General features: G+C 41.4%; 2 protein-coding genes across 6 annotated transcripts in view; both read right to left on the reverse strand.

Annotated features, from left to right (window-relative positions):
• The window catches only part of tcerg1l (transcription elongation regulator 1 like), a 68,846-nt gene that overhangs the window by 33,604 nt on the left and 13,318 nt on the right, over positions 1–21,924 (reverse strand). For all 5 annotated transcript variants that reach the window (XM_051417008.1, XM_051417004.1, XM_051417006.1 and 2 more), the window contains 3 exons: positions 21,813–21,899; positions 21,594–21,735; positions 15,799–15,942 (listed from right to left, as the gene is read on the reverse strand). In XM_051417008.1, coding sequence (XP_051272968.1) covers positions 15,799–15,942; positions 21,594–21,699 — 250 coding nt within the window. In that variant the 5' untranslated portion in view covers positions 21,700–21,735; positions 21,813–21,899. The remainder of the gene's footprint in view (positions 1–15,798; positions 15,943–21,593; positions 21,736–21,812; positions 21,900–21,924) is intronic.
• LOC127373015 (uncharacterized) lies at positions 3,968–6,711 on the reverse strand. Its single transcript, XM_051417081.1, has 6 exons — positions 6,319–6,711; positions 5,948–6,165; positions 5,388–5,596; positions 5,158–5,305; positions 4,873–4,982; positions 3,968–4,571 (listed from the first exon to the last, which is right to left on the reverse strand). Exons 3-6 carry the CDS (start codon positions 5,541–5,543, stop codon positions 4,341–4,343), a joined length of 645 nt encoding a protein of 214 aa, XP_051273041.1. The 5' UTR covers positions 5,544–5,596; positions 5,948–6,165; positions 6,319–6,711; the 3' UTR covers positions 3,968–4,340.

Below are 21,924 nucleotides of genomic sequence, written 5' to 3' on the forward strand. Positions count from 1 at the left end.
TGTGTGTGTGTGTGTGTGTGTGTGTGTGTAGGGAGTGTGAGTTCAATAAAGCCCTGGTCTCAGTTTATTGAGTCACTTTATCAAACTGCTTCTGAACACAACAGAGAGGTTTACTGACAGTGTGTGTGTGTGTGTGTGTGTTTTCATTTTCTTCTTGTTTTTGTAGTTTAAGGAAGGGGGCGGGGCCATTACTGACTCACCTGCAGAAAGAACCAGGTGTTTATATTGATAATAATAATAATTTTGGTGCAAACACGGTAAACCATTTTAATTAATTAGAAATAAAGCCTAACTGGAATCGAACCTGGGCCGCTGTGGTGAGGGTACCAGGTGAGGTGATAATATAATTTTTGTTACTACTATATGAATCAAATAGACAGTACAGACCATTGCCCTGTATCTACAGCACTGACCTATACCCTGTATCTATAGCACTGACCTCTGTCCGGTATCTGTCCTGTCCTCCATAACTTAGTTTTATTGTAGAGGTGCTGTCAGTAGAGTTGTATGGAATGCTAGACATGTGTGCAATATCACTTTATGTACAAATTCAGCATTAAAAAGGCTATATAAATATGCTCTGAACTGCTTTTGGTTAAGATTAGGGGACATTTGTGTCATAATAAAGAAAAATGTCTTTACAAAATTCCTGAATGGCAGAATGTTTTTAATGCATAAATGGCAAACATTTGGCAAAATATTGTGTGTACAGTACTAATTACAGCAAGACATTTATAATCACTGTGATCATTTGACCGAGCCGAACGCCGTTAGAAACATGTGATATCTAGTATGTAAACATGGAGTTTGGTAACATTTGAATGAAGTCTTGTGGAGATATAGATGTTAGTTGATTTTTCATACTTTGGAAAATATAGAGCATTGGCCTTTTGAACAGACCATATGTTGCAGTGAGACTTTTGTCACAATTCAGTAGATGTGCTGAAGAAAAAGCTCTGTAAGACATACAGGTCATTTATTTTGAGTTTTTTAAATTTTGATAGTATTGCGTCTTATGGAGAAGTTTCCTGATGAGTTTCTGGTCTCAGTCTCTAGTTTCAGTCTTCTTCCATACAGCATGATGTTCATTTAGTAACTGATGGTCCCATTTAGAGTAAAATAGACCATAAAGCAGGGTATGCTTTAGGGCGGGGCTACCTTGTGATTGACAGCTCATTCTCAGTGAGTCCGTCCAGCTTAACGCAAATAAACAACTAACTAATTAACTGGCTAATGGTAGAGAGCGCAACAACTGAGAGGAAAATGGGATGTTTGGTTGTTGGACAGAGATTGGATCTCACTGGAGACGTATCAATAAATTAATCAAGAGTCAGAGACGGAAACCAGACTTGGTTCAAGTGGTCCTAGAGGATCTGACTGACCTCTTTGAGGACCAGGTCTGTAAGCATCAGATTGCCTGCATAGGGTTCACCTGCCAGTCAAAACGCAGGGCACCAAAGGAAGAGATCATTAACATTATTAACTTGATCACTGATCAAAAACACAAATAATGAACTCATCTGGAAAGCTCCAATGTGTGTGTGTGTGTGTGTGTGTGTGTGTGTGTGTGTGTGTGTGTGTGACCATATCAGCTCTATGCACAATTCATCATCCCAGCTCTGTTATCATCATCCCAGCTCTGTTACAGCACAAACTCTCCCAGTTTACTGTGCCTGACTCCACCTGCAGGTGGATCACAAACTTCCTGTCTGACAGGAAACAGCATGTTGCTCATGGTGGTACTGTTGGGTCTCTGTAATTAATGTTTTAAAGAGTTCGGTTTAGACCTGCTCTAGTGTCCTGAGATAACTTCTGTTATGAATTGGCGCTATACAAATAAAATTGAATTGAATTGAATTGAAATTGAATTGACTCCCAGACCATCAGCACTGGATCCCCCCAGGGTTTGGTCTTTCTCCTCCCCTCTTCTCCCTGTATACAAACAGCTGCACCTCCAGTCACCAGTCCGTCAGGCTCCTGAAGTTTGCAGATGACACCTCCCTCATTGGGTTCATCTCTGGTGGAGATGAGTCTGCCTACAGATGGGAGATTGACCATCTGGTGACCTGGTGCAGCCAGAACAACCTGGAGCTAAATGCTCTGAAAACAGTGGAGATGGGTGTGGACTTCAGGAAGAACCCAGCCCCACCCGCCCCCCATCATCCTGTGTGACTCCCCAGTTGACTCTGTGGAGTCCTTCCGCTTCCTGGGTACGATCATTACCAACATCAGCTCCCTCACCAAGAAAGCCCAGCAGAGGATGTACTTCCTGCGGCAGCTGAGGAAGTTCGACCTGCCAAAGACAATGACGGTGCATTTCTACACCGCCATCACTGAGTCCATCCTCACCTCTTCCATCACCATCTGGTATGCTGCTGTCACTGCCAAGGACAAGGGCAGACTGCAGCGTATCATTCGATCTGCTGAGAAGGTGATCGCCTGCAATCTGACATACCTTCAGGACCTGTACGCCTCTAGGACCCTGGGGTGTGCAGGCAAGATTGTGGCTGACCCCTCCCACCCCGGTCACAAACTCTTTGAATCACTCCCCTCTGGCAGGAGGCTGCAGTCCATCATTACCAAAACCTCACGCCACAAAAACAGTTTCTTTCAATCTGCAGCTGGTCTCATTAACAAGGCCCGGACCCCCACTGACACTGACTCTCATACCCACCCTGTATATACAGTATGCATTACATTAATGCACTCCCTTCTTCTGCACAGTTTTCTTTTCCTATCTTTCGTATCTTTATTTATTTATATTTCGAAAGTAATTTATTTTTCTGTGTGATTTTTGTGTTATTTTTGTGTGATTTGTATATTTGATGCATCAATGCACCAGGACACATTCCTCGTAGGTGTAAAAACCTACTTGGCAATAAACCTAATTCTGATTCTGATTCATTACCTCATCAAACACACACACACATCTGGATCAGAGGAGCAAGGGATTGTGGGAAGGAGATTAAACAATGCCTCTGAGACACACACACACACACACACACACAGTTTCAGGATAATCAAACAGCACAAACACACAAAAGCTGTAACAAGCTATTTTACATTTTATAAAAGCTGATGAATCATTTATTATTCACATACACACACAGTTAAATAGCATGGTGGAACAACAAACTGAGAGTCGTCAACTAGATGTTTGAACATAAAGTTGTTTTTAAATGTTGGTCTACACTGAGTTAATTGGTTTTTATGGATGAATTCAAACAGTGAAAGATTGCGATCAATAACTTCAATCACATGTAGATTTCAGTCTGTTTGTTCGGCTCCCAGCTGCTGCTTTTCAGTATTAGCTGCTGTGTTTTCTATAATGACAAGCTGAGCTGCAGATTCGTGTCACTGCTGCAGGAAACAGACTCAGACGCTGCAGCTTTCATTTAGAGCCACAGGAAGTCACATAGAGACACAGGAAGTCACTCAGAGCCACAGGAAGTCACATAGAGACACAGGAAGTCACTCAGAGCCACAGGAAGTCACATGGAGACACAAGAAGTCACATGGAGACACAAGAAGTCACATGGAGATACAGGAAGTCTCATAGTGAGACGCAGGAAATCATTCAGAGGCACAAAAACGCCCCAGCTAGATTTAAGAAATAAAGACTTGATTTAAGAAGATACAGACTAAAAACAAGTGAAATTATCTGCCAGTGCAGTAAGATAATTTCACTTGGCAATATTTCTTGAAATAAGGAAAATTATCTAGGCTTTAGATAAGTGTAAAAACTCTTAAAATAAGGACCATGCCACCCATTCTGACAACTTTTTTGAGTTAAAAAAAACTCAAAACCAGCTTGCCAATTCTTGTTTCTTTTTTGTTTTGGTCTTAATTTGGGTGAAACGATCTTTAAACGAGATCTAAAAAACAAGATGATTTTTCTTGATTCAAGATTTTCTACCTTAAAATGAGACAAAGCATCTATGCTAGATAAAAGACAAGCACTAATTAATTGCCAGCAATTTTTTATTTTAACGAATTGCCTTAAGAACATACTTGTGTGCTTCACAAAATAGTAGCAAATAGATGGTACATTTACACTGTACACAGCACTTACAACTACTTTTTGGTCCTTCCATCACTAGCAACATGTCTATCATTTAGAACCATGACTTCCACTTTAAAGGGCTGCTGTAGAAAGCCAGCATCTTCTATGAATCACAAAAGAACGTAAACATTACATGACAAACTTTGGAAGGGACTTCCTCAAAAGCTGGTGGGACATAAAATACCCCAACCTGAGCAACCTACTTCCCAATAAAATCCATCCATTCTGCCATGGCTCTTTTATATGAGGCTGTAGCATCTCGCTCATGGATGGCGTCTTATAATATTTCTGTCTGAATGACAGACAGAAGGGTGGCCACACACTTTGGATAGGTGAGATGCATGGTGTAGTAGTAAGCCATCAGATAAAGCAGGCCTTCACTGAGATTTTCCTTTGGAAATGTGATGTAAGGTGTTCCAATGGCAACAACACAGCAGGACCCATCAAAGAGCAAAACAGGGCTGGAGAGAGATCTCTTCTGGAGGAAGATGGCAGGATCTTCTGTTGGCTAAAGCAAAAGGGGAAAAAACATTTTTTTAATATCTTCATGAAAAAACAAAAAACAAATGATTAGATTGGTTCTACAGTTGAAAATGTTGAAAACCACTGTGTGCATTAATTTATCTGCAAGAGAAGCAATACTCACATGCATATGTAAACATTTAAAAGTTATGTAATTAATGTTTCTTGTGTACAGACATTGTTAAAGTGTTTAGACCACACACTTGTTAGACAGGATAGACTATTAAAGACATATTCGTATATAGACATTGTGTGATGAATACGACAAAATGTGAACAAACTCTCACCTGAAGGACATGGAGCAATGCCTCACTGGCATGTCCCAGCTTTTTGGGTGGTGCAGCTGGTGATGGAAAGAGTGTGGGAAGTGCCCTGTAGAGCTCTATGGCAGATTCCGCTAAATTAGAACAAATCAATTATTAGTTCAAACTAAGTTACCCATCCTAACCATGATTATTGTCTGAATAAAGTCTAATAACATTGGCTGATTTTGTCACTCTGAAGGGCATAATTAGTGTTGGTTCCACAACTGTAGAAACAGCTTGAGAGTGTATTAGTGACAAATTACTTACTGGCATCCAGAGTCATGGGTGGCTTCATAGCTTTCTTCCAAACTGCGTAAAATTGCACCTTGGTGTAGAAGTCTTCCCATCTCTTCTTAACTTCCTCAATAAATTTGTGGTTACCATTGGCCAAGATCCTCTGCAGCTCACCCATTACCTACAATACAGGCAAGTAATTGTTAAAACCTGCAACATTTTTTGCTTTGTGAATGGGTCTAGTTACCAAGTTAATCACTTACATGATGAAGATCTTTGAAACATGGATAGGCATCCAGGATATTTGTTGGCCTGTCCTCTTTTTTTAGGGCACTGTCAATAAAGGCTCTTCGTGATTGAAACTCAAGATCAAGGATTTGGGAGACAGCATCTCGGTTGGGTTTTGGTTTCTTGTACATGTCCTGCAGAGTCTTGTAATGTCTGGCTTGAACTATGGGACTATCCTTGTCCGCTGAAATGACAGAAATTAGTAAAAGGTATCAGACATGTTTATCTTGATATGAATTTCAGCCAGCACGTGTAACATGAAACCATATCTAACATTCTTGGAGAACAGTAGTACTGAAAAAATAAGATGACAATCTGCAAAATATATTAACATATCGAACCACCTTAACCTGTCCCCATACACATGCAAAGAGTAGTGTATGTCATTAGACATTGAGCCAAGTGTGGTCTTTAAAGGGCCAAATGAAGATCTGTCACATCACAAAAAGTGCCTTATAAAAGCTGTAAAATATCTGTATTCTTGCTTTCACTTCCATCATTATTGTCAAAATAACATGTTACGCTGTACACTTACGTGAACAGTGGCTATCATCAGAACTGCTCCCTGTTGTTTGATGCAAAATAATGGTTGATCCACCACTCGAGTCTGCATCATCTTCTTCCTGGTCAATTGTTGAGAAGTCAAATGGAACGTCTTTTCTTTGTCTGGCCCCTCTCTGGTGTTGGCCCCTGTCTGTTTTGTGGGGACTTGATATTCTGCAGCCTCTTGTGAAGATTATTGTAAATGCTCATCTGTAGAAAATAAGATTGCACTTGTTGAGACAAATATCTTTACTTTTTGAAAGTCACAGATAAACAACGTCAGTCTTAATACAATAAATACATTTAGATTAGGCTTCTAATATAATCTTAAAAAAAAATATACCACACATTTTAGTCACTTACATGTTTTACAGTGTTGCCTTTATCCTGTAGCATGGGATAATACTCCACAAGTCTTCTAGCCATTGCAGTGAGTTCATGTTTGGAAGGGTACCTGACCTCCTCTCCCTGCTGGCTTGCTCTAAAGATAGAAATCATACTGGTGACAGTGTTCCTCACTAGCTTGCATCCCAGCTCTTTGGACATCACACATTCTCCCTCTCTGCCAGCTTGGACCATCTCAAAGTAGTGTTTACGAGTCTGTGTAGACCACATATTCTGGTGGACTGGGAAGTTGTAGGGTCTTCTTTGGGCTTTTCTTCACCAAAGTAGTTGATGTGTCGGGACTAATTGGTGATGCCCCTCTAGGTGAATACACAGTTCCCGTTTCGCCACCTTTAGCTGGTAGGGTAGGATTCTCATCCTAAACAAAGAAATTAATGAACAAGTAATTTACGAGAGTTTAACGACATACATGATTGGAAACAACATGTCTTCTGCAAGTTGTTTTCAGAGCAAAAAAGATGACAAATTACCTCCCATACTTGTTTCCTCCTGAGAAAGTTTTCTGGTCCAGGAAGAAGGTCTCTCAAGTCGTCACGACTGAGGGTGTGGAGCAAGGCCTCGTCTAGGTTGGCAGCTATATATAGATAGTCAAATAAAAACATTTTTACATTTACAATCCTTACCTTAGCTGGGCAAAGTCTTGGTTTTGTGTTCAATATAAACCCAATAAAATTTATATATTTGGTGTCAATATGTACACTAATTTTCGCCAATTAGCTGACAAATAATATGCTTTTATTCTATACACTTTTTAACATATAAACATGAGATACCATTCAATAATTCCTACTTTAACTCTCTGCAATGTCTACATGCAGGGCTGAGCTGGTCCTACAGAAAATATTACCATTATTTAATATCCTGAAGAAATATATCATATTCATGCCGAGCAACATTCAACCACAACCTAAGCCAGCTTGGAAAAAATGAGCAAACCGTTAGCATTAGCTTAAATAGCAGGCCTATGTGCTGAAGCCGTCACTTTTTTTTCAGCGTAGAAACTTATTTTTTTATTCTTTTCTAAGTTGTAATGTTAGTTTAGCTAACCGTTAACCGTTAATTCGTCCAAGCTTGGCTTTTTTTTTCCAATTTAGAAATCTTTATTTTAGATAAAGAACAAGCAGACATTCAGCAAAAAATTGTGCTGAAGCCATCACACACTTGCTAGACTACTGAGGATTTCGCAAAACAAGAAAATGCATGGTTTGGGAAATATGCAATATAACGTTACATTTGAAAAAGCATACCTTGTCTGGCAGACTCGTATCCCACGCAGCTGTAAGCCTTCTTCCACGTCACCTGCCAAGTAACGTTAGTCTACTTGTAATTAGTGGCAGTTAAATAAATCATCTGTGGATATTAAAACTGCAGACTTGATCCAAATGGCTAATCAATTTTTGCGGTTACGTTTTGTGGTTTGGACTGATTACTTTTTCACTTTTTTTACTTTTGCAGTTTGATTGCGTTGTGTAAGCAACACCAGGCCAACGTGCAGGAAGCACAGCGCACGCTCGCCGACCAGATTTTGTGTGCAGCGCGGACTAACCTGGACTCTTTAGTTATTGTCCGGCCACGAACTTCCCAAATACAGTTTATTAAATGCCCGACACACTGGATCTCTGACCACGTTATCGTCCACTTGATTCATACATACAGGCAGAAATTAAAGCTCTGTAAACTTGTTGTGAGGACATCAAAACAGTGGACCAGTGAAGCTGCGGAGGATCTTCAGGCATGTTTGAACTCTACCAACTGGGATGTTTTCAGGACTGCTACCAACAGTCTGGATGAGTACACAGAGGCCGTGGTGTCATACATCAGCTTCTGTGAGGACTGCTGTGTACCATCACACACCAGGGTGAGTTATAACAATGACAAACCCTGGTTCACAGCCAAACAGAAGGAAAAAGTGTTCAGGAGTAGGGACAGGGAAAGGTTCAAGGAGACAAAGTACAAGTCTAGCAAGGCAGTGAGCGTAGTGAGAAAATGCATTCAGGGATAAGGTTCTGTGAACATGAAGCAAACTATATTATGTTGTCTGTCCTAGGTTTCTGCCTTTTAACAGGCAGCTTTTCCTTGCCCCTGTCGCCAAGTGCTTGCTCATGGTGGTAGTGTTGGGTCTCTGTAAATGTTAAAAGGAGTTCGGTCTAGACCTGCTCTATTTGAAAAGTGGCCTGAGATAACTTCTGTTATGAATTGGCGCTATACAAATAAAACTGAATTGAATTCAATTATTCCATGTTTAATTTTACAGACTTATAGTATAATATTTTATGTTGATGTATGGTTGGACGTGCTACGGTAAGCGTACTGACTCACTTCCGGTTTACTTCCTGCTCTGTGTACACTGTTTGGTGCTGTAGCTCTGTCAGTGAACGCTAAATATAAATTAGTTTTACTCGTTACAGCGGTTATTTACCCGCTTAACATTTAAACGTAGACTAGTTCTACTTAAACACTTGGAGTTTCTCCCTCTTTTAGGGACTTTTCACTACTTTCAAAGTTTTTCATACACTCTAGTTTCATTAGCATTAGCAGTTAGCTATGGCTTCTCCCTCTCCCTCTCCTCTGTCCTGCTCAGTGTGTCAGATGTTCAGTTATTCCTCTGCCTCCTTTAAAGATAATGGTACCTGTATTAAATGTAGTTTATTTACTGCGCTGGAGGCGAGGCTTAGTGAGTTAGAGGAACGGCACCGCACCACTGAGATATCTTTAGCCGCTATAGTTAGCCAGCCCCCAGTAGCCGGTGCGGTCCGACCGAAGGTAGCTTCTGTTAGCTCTGTAGATCCCCCGGTAGTTCCCGAGCAGCTGGGAAGACAGGGAGGCTGGGTGACTGAGCGAAGGAAGGCTAGAACGGCGAAGCCCACAGGTCACCACCAACCGCTTCACGTTTCTAATACATTTTCCCCACTCAGCGATACACCCGCTGAGGAACCAACTCTGGTTATTGGCAGCTCCATAGTCAGAAACGTGAAGTTAGCGAAGCCAGCGGCCATAGTCAAATGCATCCCTGGGGCCAGAGCGGGCGACATTGAATCAAATTTAAAACTGCTGGCTAAAGATAAACGTAAATACAGTAAGATTGTTATCCACGTCGGCGGTAACGACACCCGTTTACGCCAATCGGAGGTCACTAAGATTAATGTGGAGTCGGTGTGTAACTATGCTAAGACAATGTCGGACACCGTAGTTTTCTCTGGACCCCTGCCCAATGTGACCAGTGATGACATGTATAGCCGCATGTCGTCATTCCACCGCTGGCTGTCGAGGTGGTGTCCAGCAAACGATGTGGGCTTCATTGATAACTGGAAGCCTTTTTGGGGAAAACCTGGTCTGATTAGGAGAGACGGCATCCATCCCACTTTGGATGGAGCGGCTCTCTTATCTAGGAATATGGCGAAGTTTATCTCTAAAACCTGACAGTCCAGAGTTAGGACCAGGAAGCAGAGCTGCTGTCTTACACACTTCTCTGCGCTTTCTTTAGAACAGTCACCCACCCAAAACCCCATAGAGACTGTGTCTGTCCCCCGACCACCTAAACTATTTAAAGAAATAAAAACAAGAGGAGTTCAACATAAAAATCTAATAAAAATTAAAACCAACTCCTCAGTAGCACAAAATAAGAGAATGAAATGTGGGCTGTTAAATATCAGGTCTCTGTCTTCTAAAGCTGTTTTAGTGAATGAATTAATATCAGATTATGATATTGATTTACTTTGTCTTACTGAGACCTGGTTGTCCCACGAGGAGTATGTTAGCCTAAATGAATCCACCCCCCCAGTCATATTAATACTCACATTCCTCGAGGCACAGGCCGAGGAGGTGGAGTAGCAGCTATATATGATTCGAGCGTTTTAATGGACCCTAAACCTAAACTAAATTATAATTCATTTGAAAGCCTTGTTCTTAGTCTTTCTCACCCAAACTGGAAAACACTGCATCCAGTTCTATTTGTTATAGTGTACCGCGCTCCTGGACCGTACTCTGATTTTATATCGGAATTTTCAGAGTTTCTATCAAGCTTAGTCCTTAAATCAGATAAAGTAATTATTGTAGGTGATTTTAATATTCATGTGGATGTTGACAATGACAGCCTTAGTAATGCATTTATATCATTAATAGACTCAATTGGCTTCTGTCAGAGTGTAAATAAACCAACTCATTGTTTTAATCACACTCTTGACCTTGTTTTATCATATGGCATTGATATTGAACATTTAATAGTCTTCCCACATAATCCTTTCCTATCAGACCATTATTTAGTAACTTTTGAATTCATACTATTAGATTATAAGCCATTAGGCAAAACTTCCTACAGCAGATGTCTATCTGACAGTGCTGTAGCTAAATTTAAGGAGGAGATTCCTTCAGTGTTTAATTCAATGCCATGTCTGAATTTAACAGAGTCCTATAACAACTTTAGTCCCTCTGAAATTGATAATCTTGTCGATAGTGCTACAGGCTCACTACGATCAACATTAGACTCTATCGCTCCTATAAAAAGGAAATTATTAAAACATAGGAGACTAGCACCTTGGTATAACCACCAAACCCGCCAGTTAAAGCAAATAGCTAGGAAATCTGAAAGGAAATGGCGCTCTTCCAAATTATCAGAATATCGCTCAAATTGGCAAGATGATCTTAAGATTTATAGAAAGGCCCTCCGTAATGCCAGAGGAGCCTATTACTCAGCACTAATAGAAGAAAATAAGAACAACCCTAGGTTCCTCTTCAGCACTGTAGCCAGGCTGACAGAGAGTCACAGCTCTATTGAGCCACATATCCCCATAAACTTAAGTAGCAATGACTTCATGAGCTTCTTCTATAATAAAATTATTACTATTAGAGAAAAAATTAATCACCAACTGCCATCAACAGTTATCAGTGGCTCTCCAAGTTCAGGGACTTCTGTCAATGTAAACTTAGATGTATATTTAGACTGTTTTTCTGCTATCGATCTTCATCAGTTAACTTCAATCATTTCTTCATCGAAGCCATCAACCTGTCTGTTAGACCCGATCCCAACTAGGCTGCTTAAAGAAGTTGTTCCCTTAATTGGCACTTCTTTACTGGATATGATTAATCTTTCTTTATTATCAGGATATGTACCACAGTCCTTTAAAGTAGCTGTAATTAAACCCCTTCTTAAAAAGCCCACTCTTGACCCAGGGGTTTTAGCCAACTATAGACCGATTTCTAACCTCCCGTTCCTCTCTAAGATTCTGGAGAAAGTAGTCGCCAAAGAGTTGTGTGACTTTCTACATAACAATAGTTTATTTGAGGATTTTCAGTCAGGATTTAGAGTTCATCATAGCACAGAGACAGCTCTGGTTAAAGTTAATAATGACCTTCTGATTGCTTCTGACAATGGACTTGTCTCTGTACTTGTATTATTAGATCTTAGTGCTGCATTTGACACCATTGACCATGATATTCTTTTACAGAGACTTGAGCATCAAATTGGCATTAAAGGAACTGCCCTAACCTGGTTTAAGTCATACTTATCAGATCGTTCTCAGTTTGTACATGTTAACGATGAATCCTCCATAAATACTAAAGTTAGTCATGGAGTTCCACAAGGTTCTGTACTTGGACCAATACTATTTACTTTATATATGCTCCCTTTAGGCAACATTATTAGGAATCACTCCATTAACTTTCACTGTTATGCAGATGATACGCAGTTATATCTATCAATCAAACCCAATGAAATTAATCAATTATCTAAATTACAAACATGTCTTAAGGACATAAAATCCTGGATGACCTGCAATTTTCTGATGTTAAACTCAGAAAAAACCGAAATTCTTGTTCTTGGCCCCAAAAACCTTAGAGACTCATTGTCTAAAGATATAGTCACTCTAGATGGCATTAACTTGGCCTCTAGCACCACTGTCAGGAATCTTGGAGTTATCTTTGATCAGGATTTGTCATTTAACTCCCACATAAAGCAGACCTCTAGGACTGCCTTCTTTCATTTACGTAATATTAGAAAAATTAGACACATACTATCACAGACAGATGCAGAAAAACTAATCCATGCATTTGTTACTTCAAGGCTGGATTACTGCAACTCTTTATTATCAGGTTGCCCCAATAAGTCCATTAAAACGCTCCAATTAATTCAGAACGCTGCAGCACGAGTACTGACAGGAACTAGAAAAAGAGATCACATCTCTCCTGTACTAGCTACTCTGCATTGGCTCCCTATAAAATGTAGAATTGAATTTAAAATCCTCCTCCTCACCTATAAAGCTCTTCATGGTCAGGCCCCTTCATATCTTAAAGAGCTCATAGTACCCTATTACCCCACTAGAACACTACGTTCTCTGAATGCTGGGCTACTTGTGGTTCCTATAGTCTCTAAAAGTAGAACAGGAGCCAGAGCCTTCAGTTACCAAGCTCCTCTCCTGTGGAACCAGCTTCCAGTTGTGGTTCGGGAGGCAGACACCCTCACCACATTCAAGAGTAGGCTTAAGACATTCCTCTTTGATAAAGCTTATAGTTAGGGCTGGATCAGGTGAGTCCTGAACCATCCCTTAGTTATGCTGCTATAGGCCTAGACTATCGGGGGATTTCCCATGGTGCACTGAGCTACTCTCTTCCTCTCTCTTTCTGCACTCATTCATGTCCCTTTAATGCATGTTACTAACTCCACTTCTTCCCCGGAGTTCTTGTGCTTTCTCGTCTCGCAGGTTCTCATGGATCCTGGTGGAGCCTCCTGCCATGGTCCTGCTTGACTGCCATTGCCAATACTGTTGTTGCTGTGCACCTGTCTGTCTGTCTGTCTGTCTCTCTCTCTCTCTCTCTCTCACCCCAACTGGTCGAGACAGACGACCACCCACCTAGAGCCGGAGGATCTGTCCTAGGTTTCTGCCTTTTAACAGGCAGTTTTTCCTTGCCCTTGTCGCCAAGTGCTTGCTCATGGTGGTACTGTTGGGTCTCTGTAATTAATGTTAAAGAGTTCGGTCTAGACCTGCTCTATTTGAAAAGTGTCCTGAGATAACTTCTGTTATGAATTGGCGCTATACAAATAAAATTGAATGGAATGGAATTGAAATTGAATGTATGTTCATCCTCATGTATTCACATTCTGGTTGTCTCACCCAAGTTAGGAGAAGTGTTATTCATTGTGCCATGAGCTAAGCACATTCTGAAGACCAAGGCTGTCTCAGGGAGAGTTGGGCATCAGATGTGTTATGACTACTGTTTCTCAGACATTAGATGTCACCAATAGACATCCTTGGGAAAAAGTCTACATTCTTTGGGAAAAAGGGTATATAATACAGTGAATTTCTTTGTTCAAGTCAGTTGTATTGTGGCCCAACTCATACTTTGCTTGTATCCTGTGTGATACAAATAAATCCTGCACGTGAGTCTGTGTCATCATTCTGGGTACCTACAGTGGGAGTTTGTGGACTCTCACTATAGTCAGATAGCTAAAAGTTTAAGTCAGATAGACATTAATTGAGGTGCACTGAGACAAGAAAAATTAAACCACAACATGAGAGAAGGTAAATGACAGTACTCTGAGAAACTTAAACACCAGTTCTCAGCCGACTCAGAAAGATAACCAGTTACAAACCTAAAACCCCCCACTCCATCAACAGCAAACTCAATAAGTTCTACTGTCGCTTTGACAGACAAAAGGACAGTCCTGACACCGTCCACCATGACATCCCTCACCAGCTCCACCTCATCAGCTCCCCCTCCCCCAGCTCAGCAGGAGCCTGGGCCACTTCACAACTCCACACCTCTGTGAATCCCCCCTCCTCCACCACAGAGATGATGTCAACAGACTCTTTAAGAGGCAGAACCCCCGCAAAGCAGCTGGACCAGACTGTCTCTCCATCCACCCTGAAGCACTGTGCTGACCAGCTGTCATGTGCCAGCCAAAGTCTCCTCCATCATCCCTGTCACCAAAAAAACAAGGGCCACATTATGGACCCACTCCTGGACCCCCTGCAGTTCACCTACAGAGCCAAGAGGTCTGTAGGCGATTCAGTAAACAAGGCCCTGCACTCCCCCCTGCAGCATCTGGACTCCCCAGGAACCTATGCCAGGATCCTGTTTGTTGACTTCAACTCTGCTTTCAATACCATGATCCCAGCTCTGTTACAGGACAAGCTTTCCCACCTCACTGTGCATGACTCCACCTGCGGGTGGATCACAGACTTCCTGTCTGACAGAAAACAGCTTGTGAAGCTGGGGGAAAATGTCTCTGTCTCTCAGACCAGCTGCACCTCCAGTCACCAGTCCATCAGGCTCCTGAAGTTCGCGAATGACACCTCCGTCATTGGGCTCATCTCTGGTGGAGATGACACCGCCTACTGATGGGAGATTGACCATCTGATGACTTGGTGCAGCCAGAACCACATGGAGCTAAACGCTCTGAAAACAGCGGAGGTAGTTGATGACTTCAGGACGATCCTGGTCCCACCCGCCCCCATTATCCTGTGTGACTCCCCGGTTGACTCTGCGGAATCCTTATGCATCTTGGGTACCATCATTACCCAGGACCTCAAGTGGGAACTGAACATAAGCTCCCTCACCAAGAAAGCCCAGCAGAGGATGTACTTCCTGCAGCGGCTGGGAAGTTCAACCTGCCAAAAGTGATGATGGTGCACTTCTACACCACCATCATCAAGTCCATCCTCACCTCTTCCATCACCATCTGGTACGCTGCTGCCACTGCCAAGGACAAGGGCAGACTGCAGCGTATCATTCAATCTGCTGAGAAGGTGATTGGCTGCAATCTGCCATCCCTCCAGGACCTGTACACCCCTAGGACCCTGAGGCGTGCAGGCATGATTGTGGCTGACCCCTCCCACCCCAGTCACAAACTCTTTGAATCACTCCCCTCTGGCAGGAGGCTGCAGTCTGGCAGGAGGCTGCGGTCCATCAGGACCAAAACCTCATGCCACAAGAACAGTTTCTTTCCGTCTGCAGCTGGTCTAATTTAAAAAGGCCCGGACCCCCCACTGACACTGACTCTTAAACCCACCCTGTATATATGCATTACATTATTATATATTCCTGTATCTTTCCTGTACAGTTTAGATCTTTCTATCTTTATTTATATTTAAATAGTACTTTAGTTTTGTGATTCTTATGCACCATGGAAAATTCCTCATATGTGTAAAAACTTGCTTGGCAATAAACCCGATTCTGATTCTGATGTGTGACTTAATTCTCTCTCAAGTCAATATTAGCCTGGCCAGAGTGGGACAACAGAGCCAAGCTGACACTAGGAAAATCTAGATTGATCTATTTTCATTTATTGATTTGCTTCTGCAAACTTTTTGTTTTGAGGTATTAGGTATTTTAGAGTTTTGTCTGACACATCAATGTATTGATCCAGAATCTGTTATTTATCCTCATCTCTTCATTCAATCCAAAGGCCGAAATCCCCTGATGAGGAAAGAAAAGCAGACTTACCTGCTGGAGGAGGAGCAGTACGGTGAAGCAGGTGGAGAGGAGACACAGAGAGGTGGTGCAGGGGGAGGGAGGAAGAGGATGAAGAGGAGGAGAAGTCTTCTGGCTCTGTGTCTCTGGGCTTTGTTGTGTCTCTTCTAACACGACCTGGACACAGAGAAACATGTTGGACCCTGGCCACTGTGGTAAGGACTCAGCCTACATGGTGCTTTATTATTGTGTTTTCAGCCAAGATCAGCAGTAAAATCTGCATAATGTTTATGTGTGTGTGTAATGTTTAAAACAATATTCGTTTTAGATTAATAAATATGCACCATACATTAAGACAACTTGTTTTGACCTCAAGCAGCCTGAAAGAAATATTTAGATTCAAATAAAACCTGAATGTGAAACTTTATTTCATCACTGATAGTTTGTTGGACACATGGCCACTAAAATATAAGACTCAATGTGAAGCCAAGAGAGTAATAATGAATTAGTGAAACCATTAACCAGTTATTGTTAGCAACAATTCAACATATAAACAAACCAATAAATAAATAAGTAAATAAATCATAAGGTCAATTTCAGCTTCACCAAATATCTTTGAATGAAGTTGATTATTCCACTTAGGTTCGGGAACCATGCCTCAACCACACCTATAATCACCTGGCACTACTAATACCTGGTCAACCCCTTACAACCCTATTTGTTTCAGTTCTCTCGACCCACCCTCCTTTTCCCTTTCACCCATTAACTCATACCTACCCACATCCCTTCACACTGTCTCCCTTCCTCCCTTCCTCCTTTCATCTATGCCTCCCAGACCAACCTAACAGATAATATCTTGTTCGTCAATTCATCCGTCATTAACATCAAAACCTCCTGAATTTACGTCAAACCTTTAAATGAAATATTGTTGTAGTGTGGTCCTTGCTAGTGAAAGAATCTTGGAAATGGTGAAGACATGAAATCTCCATTTTCACTCATTTCATATCATTTACGTTTTAATGCAGATCTGTGAGTTTGTGTTTGTGTGTTGACACATCAGTCCGCCTCCACATATTTCTGCTTCTTTCATGAAACACTGACCTAAATCTGTTGACAACTGCAGCATCACAGCAACAATAAAACATCTGTGTAAAGATGTGTTAATGTTCTGCTCATGTTCAGTCACCAAATAATCCATAATCAATATCACAGCAACAGCGGCTGTGGCTAAGAGGCAGAGCGGGTCGTCCCCTAATCGGTAGGTTGTTGGTTCGATCTGCCACGCGTCAAAGTATCTTTGAGCAAGATACTGAACCCCAAATTGCTCCCGATGCACAGCATCGGTATGTGAATGTATATGACTGAGTTAGTGTGAAAGGGTGAATGTGGCATGTAGTGTAAAAGTGCTTTGAGTGGCCGGAAGACTAGAAAGGTGCTATACAGTTCCATCTACCATTTAATTATCTGTGGATCATGTTTACTTACATACATTTATTATATTGATGAAATACAATACTTTGTAACTTGAACTACTTAGTAACTATTGTCTCTACATGGACATCTGTATGAATGTGGTTCACTGTATTAACACATTTTTCTTTTCCTTTTCACAGATTTTCAGTAGACATAATACAAATCACAGAATAAAGAACCTGGAACTTTTCAATTGTTCTACATTCAGTTCCTTCCTCTGGTTATGTAGCAGAGTATTCAGTATTTTTTTAATAGCAAAGACACGTTGGAGACATTACAAGTGTCTTTTATCAGTCAGTCAAAGTTGAGCATAACTGAATTTCGCATTCAGACCATTTCCATCTCCTGTGGTAAAAATCTGAGACAGATCCATCCTGACAAACTGTAAACTGAGTTTCTGCCAGAAAACATCTACAACATGAACACACACCCACATTCACCAAAATAAAAGCAAATTTAATCTGCATTTGTTGGCTTACTAAAGCTTCCAACTGCATCTGAACGTCCTCAAATTAAATGAGAGGCTTCGCAGGGAAAACACATGACTCAAATATATCTGAGAGTGCACGCTAACCCGAGAAATTAAAGCCTCTGATGCTGACACGAACACAGACTGACAACCCATCCATTCTACTCCAGTCCTACAAATGTTTTTCAGACAGGAACCAAAACAACCAGACAGGGATCTCACTTCTCACAATCACACACATTTCAACCAAACTGGCTTTTGGAAATGTTTTTGAGATTATTAGTTGTTAGCTCCCCCTACAGTCCATTACAGACAAAACTGAACAAAAATCATCCTGTAATCTCTTACTATTTTGTTATGTTGGAGACGTTTCTGGGCGTCAACGTTTGGACAGCATGCAGGGTCTGAGGTTGGGACTCATAGCAAGCAGATTGCTGTCTCCATCTTACTACTCTGCTTTCCAGCACCGGGGACTCCCACAAACTTGGTAGTTGACCTGGATTGGTGTGGTTTTGCAGCACATAGCAGCTCTAAACTATGATATCAATTTATTTACAACTTATTTGATGTCTGTCATGTATGAAGGCATACAGAATATACTATTCATGTTTTCCTATAATTTGTTCATTTGGTCTCACACCTACATACATAGTCTCCCTTGTATTGAAGATACAGAGAGTACTATACAGACAGATTGTTGTTGTTGACATAAGTTAGTCCTAAATGTCAGTATATTTAGTTGTACGTATTTTTCAGTATCATGTTAAGATGGTCAATTTGAGAGGCGGTTGGACCTGTGCCAGCAGTACAAGGAGCAAAGATCAAAGTGTATCATAAATTATAAAATGAATTAAAGCTGCAAGCAGCGTTGGGCTGGACCTCGCACTCCACGCAACTCGGGGCGTGCTGCGGCCGCGTCACGTGCCGTAGTAATACGTGCGGACCATGTCATGAAAATCTGATGTAAATCGACTCAAAATCGCCACGCATCGGTTGCTTCCTGTTGCCAGTAGGTGGCGCTATCACTATGTCTGAATATTGTCATGTAGACGTGTTCATGGCGGGACTCTTATCAAACACGTGAAGTTTCATTGAGATTGGACCATGTACGCTGAAGTTATGAGGACGTGTTCAGGGCGAGACTGTTACAGAATATTTGAAGTTTATTGGAGATTGGACATTGCACACTGAAGTTATGAGTACTGTTTAATGGAAAATCGGCTGAATTCGACAAGTTGTCACTGGCACGCGGTTTGACGTACAGTCACAAATAGCTCAACTCTTCATCTACAGTTTGTTTTTATAAGACTGTCCAATTTTGAAGTAGATTTGATAAGTCCCCTATTTATCTTGCAATTTAATACTTGACTTCCAGCGGTTTCCTACTATACTCCACGAACAATACTCCCTAGGAAATATGGTTTGTAGATGTCGCTAGTGGGAGTGGAGGGGTGTTTTTGAGATTATTAATTGTTAGCTCCCCCTACAGTCCATTACAGACAAAACTGAACAAAAATCATCCTGTAATCTCTTACTATTTTGTTATGTTGGAGACGTTTCTGGGCGTCAACGTTTGGACAGCATGCAGGGTCTGAGGTTGGTTAGTAATACGTGCGGACCATGTCATGAAAATCTGATGTAAATTGACTCAAAATCGCCACGCAGCGGTTGCTTCCTGTTGCCAGTAGGTGGCGCTATCACTATGTCTGAATATTGTCATGTAGACGTGTTCATGGCGGGACTCTTATCAAACACGTGAAGTTTCATTGAGATTGGACCATGTACGCTGAAGTTATGAGGACGTGTTCAGGGCGAGACTGTTACAGAATATTTGAAGTTTATTGGAGATTGGACATTGCACACTGAAGTTATGAGTACTGTTTAATGGAAAATCGGCTGAATTCGACAAGTTGTCACTGGCACGCGGTTTGACGTACAGTCACAAATAGCTCAACTCTTCATCTACAGTTTGTTTTTATAAGACTGTCCAATTTTGAAGTATTCATCTTGCAATTTAATACTTGACTTCCAGCGGTTTCCTACTATACTCCACGAACAATACTCCCTAGGAAATATGGTTTGTAGATGTCGCTAGTGGGAGTGGAGGGGTGTTTGTGTTTTATCACTTCGAAAAAAAGACCACAGAATTCAAAATGGCCAACTTTGACGGCACGCCACGGACACGCCCTTCAACGTACAGTCAAAAAATGAACAGCGTTCATTCAGCACCATGTTTTGACTGTACTGACCAATTTTGAAGTAGATCCAATAAAACCTGTAGGAGAAGTTACTTAAAATAGAAGCCCTGAAATGCCAAAAATGACATTACAGTGTGATATTCGTTCAAAATGGCCAACTTTGACGGCACGCTACAGACACGCCCTTCAACGTACAGTCAGAAAATGAACAGCGTTCATTCAGTACTATTTTTTGACTGTACTGACCAATTTGGAAGGAGATTCCAGAAATTCCCTAGGAGGATTTCGTTCAAATATAATAATAATATTATAATAATATAATATAATTGAAATTGCAGACTTCCTGCGGGTTTTGTGGCATGGGTCCAAGGGGCTTTTCTGCTTCTTTTATCATGATACACATGCGTAGCAATTTTCGTACATGTGGGCCTTACGTGTCTTTGGGGCTGATTCTGGGGGGCGTGCCTTAGACGTTTGGCGGAGCCCGTGCACGGGGACAATGTCATATCGGTAGTTTTGCTACGTTTGAATTTTGAGCAAATTTTCATGACTTTTTGAGCATGTTGCTCAAAAAGTCGAGCCAATGAGAATGTGTATTACTCTCACAACACTGTGTGATGCAGGACGTAAAGCTCCAGCCCCGGGTGAAATACCAAGTTTTAAGGGAGTCCCTTGGAGGTCTATACGAGACTATAAAGAGCTGCAGTCTGTGCATCTATTTGATGGCTGAGCTACACAGCAGACAATGCGGCTTCAACACAAAATCTAACAATGTGCACATTACCTTCAGACTGTTTGGAGGTTTCGAGGTACTTTAGTGTTTCTTAAACTTTTTACATTGTGTATCACCAGAAAATATCAGGTTCTCTAAGTTCTACCATTATAAACAACATTAAAATCCATAGCTAATCTGGTGGAAAAGGGGTCCTCCTGGTCCAGACTTCTCTCTCTATATAGTTCCTGTTTGGAGCCACGATGGTTTTTGAACCATTTATTTGACCTCCACTCACAGTTTAGCTCCATACTAAAGATGATATACGAGTTCATGAACACGACTACATATCAGGCTGATCCTGAAACTAAATATTACAGGAGATACAAAACTTCTTTTAAATTACATTTCAGTGATTACAGTTTACATTTTGTAGTATTTCGATGATTTTGTCTTTCAGTGCATCGATTTATTGAATTAAACACATTAAGACAGGATCTTGTCTACAGCTTCTCTCAATCATGTTCCACTGGGTCATTTTAAGTTGACCAATTATTTTCAAATTTCACAGAAGCTTTGTTCGTGTGTGTGTGTGTGTGTGTTTATCTATGCAGAAAAAAACACAAATTCATTAATTGTCCCTGAACAGCCAATCAGCTCCCAGCAATGAGCCAGGTTGTCATGACAATGAGAATGCAGCATTCCCAAAACACATCTGGACTCCAAAAGTTGATGGTTTGATTCCAGTTGTGCTGCATTAGAATAAAGGCAGCTGATTATTCGACTACAGGAGGTGCTCAGAATAAACAGAGCCAGCAGAGTAGCTCCACCTCCATCTACAGCGGACCAATAAAATCTCTTCCGTCTCTGTGGGTGTGCTCCAAAACCCAAAACCTAATCGGCACTGCTGCTTTGAGCCGGGTGGAGATGAAACAGGTTCTCATGCAGCAAATAGCTGTGTCAAGTGATCTCTTACCTCGTCGAGAGGGAGAGAGCAGCAGGTGAGTCCGGGGGATGTGTCCTCCTGGCCTTGGGATAAGCTGATTGGTCAGGAGGAGGGGTTTGTCTCTCCTCTGAAACATGCCCACTTCCTCTGGTACGATCCAGGCTTCAGATAGCTGCACATATGTTAGCATATTAGCATCATACTAATATGTGTGTGTGTGTGTGTGTGTGTGTGTGTGTGTGTCTGTACCTTGGGCAGAGGATGAGGAGGATGAAGAGGTGAGGAGCGATAGAATTGAGGGAGAACAGGAACAAGTTCAACCACTGGATGTTCCCACTGAAACAACAAATCAAATATAGTT

This window comes from Dicentrarchus labrax, unplaced genomic scaffold (genome assembly GCF_905237075.1).
Source record: "Dicentrarchus labrax unplaced genomic scaffold, dlabrax2021, whole genome shotgun sequence".
In the NCBI taxonomy this organism is placed as follows: Eukaryota; Metazoa; Chordata; class Actinopteri; family Moronidae; genus Dicentrarchus; species Dicentrarchus labrax.